Genomic DNA, 3,326 nt, shown 5'->3' with positions numbered 1-3,326 from the left:
TTTAAAAAAAAAAAAAGAGAGAGAGAAAGAGAACAAATTTGCTAAATCCTATGGCTAAGAAACATCTTCCTACCTCACATATTATTCACTTAATCAGTGTAACTGTTTCCAATACAAAAGTTCTAAGTGAGGAACAAGGTGCCTCCCACGGCAGGTAGAAGAGCCTTCCCAACAAGACAGGAAAAAGCCTGCCAGCACCGAGCTTCCACCTGCAGCATGTATCTGCAGGGAGGAGCCCAGAGAGTGAAATCACATCTAGTTCCTTATAGTAAAATGATAACATTCACTCCTCACTTTTAATAAGGAATGCTGGAGAAACTGAATAAAGCCAAGATCAGCAATCATTTTTCTCATGCTATTTAAATAGCTCCAATACCCATAAAACATTTTTTTCTCCAGTGCAATATCCAAAACCTGGTATTTTCACTTACTCCTAAGGGGAGTTTGAGGACTTTTGAATCATATTTGAAATATCTAAGAAGGGCTAAGTACTGTGTATTCCACTGAATAAATCAAAAGGAAATCAACAAGCACTCTAAGACATAAATGGTGCTTCATTATGTGTATCGGCCTAACTCATCTTAGGAATTCAATTCAGCCATGAACTGATTTTGGATCAAGATACTAAAACTCATATTTAGCAGTTATTCAATTAAGATTACTAAAAATAAAACTTCCTTAAATTTCTTTACTTCAAGTTTCTCAAAATAAACACTATTATGAAAACAATGCTTAAAATTAATTTTGCCTGAAACTCAAGATTTCAGAAATATGAAATTACTCATCTCTCACGTCCCCCACTCACTTAAAATGACAAAGAAAAACAGACCATAATAGCTAAATAAAAGAAAATGTTTAAACAAAACAAACCAAAGAAGTAATTCTACCAATCCTTGACCCAATTCTTTGTGGTGTCTTATCTAACATTACACTATTAATAACAATCCCATCACTCACAATATAGTTCTAAACACCTTGGCTCTCATATCTACCAACACTCAATATCTTCTTAAAAAGAAAACAAAATTAGGAAGGGATGATAACACTTTACTACAAGTAACTATGATCAACTACTGCTTACAGACAGACTACATGACTTTGATGAACAGTCATCTACGTAAGATTTTATTACAAAAGGTAGATTACTAGAGAAATAGAGAAATACTTAAAATGGTTAACCTCAGGGAGGAGGAAAATACACATATATACAAAAAATATTTCAGACACTTTGTTTTGCTGGTGATACGGAGTTCCAAAAGTAGTTTTTCCAAACCATTTGCAAACAGCTTAAGGCTAAAAAACTATCTACAGAAATATTACTATTATTTAATTGACAATTTCCTGACAAGCTTGAAATTATCCTATTAAATCAAAATATTGAGATCTAAGGTCAACATTCTGTTTCCTCATGTTCCTGATGTGAAAATCCAAGCATTCCTCTTAACAAGACCTATTACAAATATAAAACAAAAACAGTTCAACTGAACCAACTGTCTCTCCAGAAACACAAACAAAAGAACCCATAAAATGAGTTAAATGGCCGGGCTCGGTGGCTCAGCCTGTAATCCCAGCACTGGGAGGCCAGGTGAGTGGACTGCCTGAGCTTGCGGGTTCGAGACCCACCTGGGCAACTTGGTGAGACCTCATCTCTACAACAAATCAAAAACTAGCTGGGCGTGGTAGCGCGCGCCTGTAGTTCCAGCTGCTTGGAAGGCTGAGGCGGAAGGATCACCGGAGCCCAGCAGGTCGAGGCTGCGGTGGCCGGGAGCGGCCACTGCACTCCAGTCTGGGTGACGGAGTGAGACTCCAACTCAAAAAAAAAAAAAATGAGTTAAGTTTCTGAAGACCATAATAAATTACTGCATGTCACTTCTCCAATTTTCCCACACACAGCTAACTGCGCAGCTCAAAACATCAGTAACAAAAAAGTCACAAAGATACAGTCAGGAATGATACAGACTTTTTTTTTTTTGAGTTGGAGTCTCACTCTGTCACTCAAGCTAGAGTGCAGTGGCACGCTCACGGTCAACGCAGCCTCGACCTGCTGGGTTTAGGCGATCCTTCTACCTCAGCCTTCCAAGTAGCTGGAACTACAGGTGCGTGCTACAACACCTGGCTTATTTATTTTATTTATTGCAGAGACAGATCTCAACAAGTTGTCCAAGGTGGTCTCGAACCCCCGAGCTCAGGCAATCCCCTCGCCTTGGCCTCCCAAAGTCCTGGAACTACAGGGTGAGCCACCGTGTCCAGCCGATACAGACTTCTTAAACAATATTCATAGGAAAAAAAAAATTTACATAACTAGATCTCAAGTTTCTTGCACATACAAATAATTGTAATTAAAATGCTGCCACACACTATCGACACACAAAGTCATAAAAACTGTTATAAGTTACGGAAAATAAAACGTGCTTCTCTAACATAGCAAGATCCAACTGACGTCTCCTTACACACGCTAAAAAAGCCTTAAACCAGAAGCTTAAGTATGGAGGCAAGAACACAGCCGGGAAAAGGCATGTCAAGCCCCACCTGTATATCTGTTTTCAACCATTTGGAGTCAAGTCGAGCCTGGGCGGCCAAATAGAAAGATTCAGAGGGCATCTTTCCTCCAGCTTCCTCCCAGCTGTCAGGCCTGCAGGTAAAACAAATGTTGAACACCTAAAGCTTTTCTGAAATTTTAAAAAAGACGCTCCTCGAGGTCTAATGCGGCCACAGGAGAGGGTGGAGGGGAGCGGGGAAGGAGAGGAAAAGATGGAGGAAGGGAGGGAAAAGGAAGGAAGGAAGGAAGGATGGAGAAGGCCTCCCGCTTCCAGCGCGGGCAGGGTCCGCGCGGATCGGCACCGGGCATTCAAGACCTTGAGAATGGACGGTCGCAAGAGCCCGCATCACAACGGCGCCCCCTCCTTTACGTGCAAGCAGGCACGAGCGGGCGGCAGGAAGCCACCGCCTCCCCAAGTGACAGCAGCAGGCACCTGCCGCTCTCCGCAGGCCGGCGCGCGGTGCACGGGACAAATTACCCAACAGCCACGTCTGCAGAAAACCACGGCCGCGACCACTCAGAAATGGAAGGCTGAGGAGGCCGCGCCGGGAGGCCGCGAAGGCCCGGGTCCACCGCTGCTAACGCCCGCCGCTCAGCCCGGCCGCCCCGCCGCCCCGCCGCCAGGACCAGGACCTGACGCGCCGCGGCACCGCCGCCTCGCCCGCCTGCGCACGGACACACTCCGCCCGCCGCCGCCGCCTCTGCCGCCGCCTCTGCAGCTGCAGCAGCCGCCGCCGGCTCACCGGCGCTAGCGATCCCGGCGCCTCCCGCGGCCCGAGGGGCGGGC

At 45.4% G+C, this 3,326-nt stretch overlaps 1 protein-coding gene across 1 annotated transcript in view; it reads right to left on the bottom strand.

Moving 5' to 3' along the window:
* The window catches only part of LOC103274643 (E3 ubiquitin-protein ligase HERC2), a 223,538-nt gene extending 220,325 nt beyond the window's left edge, over positions 1-3,213 (bottom strand). Inside the window, exons 1-2 of the mRNA XM_008072077.2 lie at positions 3,173-3,213; positions 2,530-2,632 (exon numbers count right to left, since the gene is read on the bottom strand). Coding sequence (XP_008070268.1) covers positions 2,530-2,601 — 72 coding nt within the window. The 5' untranslated portion in view covers positions 2,602-2,632; positions 3,173-3,213. The remainder of the gene's footprint in view (positions 1-2,529; positions 2,633-3,172) is intronic.
* Between the last annotated feature and the right edge of the window lie 113 nt (positions 3,214-3,326).

This window comes from Carlito syrichta, unplaced genomic scaffold, assembly GCF_000164805.1.
Source record: "Carlito syrichta isolate Samal-C Ts95f unplaced genomic scaffold, Tarsius_syrichta-2.0.1 Scaffold314839, whole genome shotgun sequence".
Lineage (NCBI taxonomy): Eukaryota > Metazoa > Chordata > Mammalia > Primates > Tarsiidae > Carlito > Carlito syrichta.
Note: the sequence above shows the minus strand (reverse complement) of the source record. Positions and strands in the feature narration are given on the sequence as shown.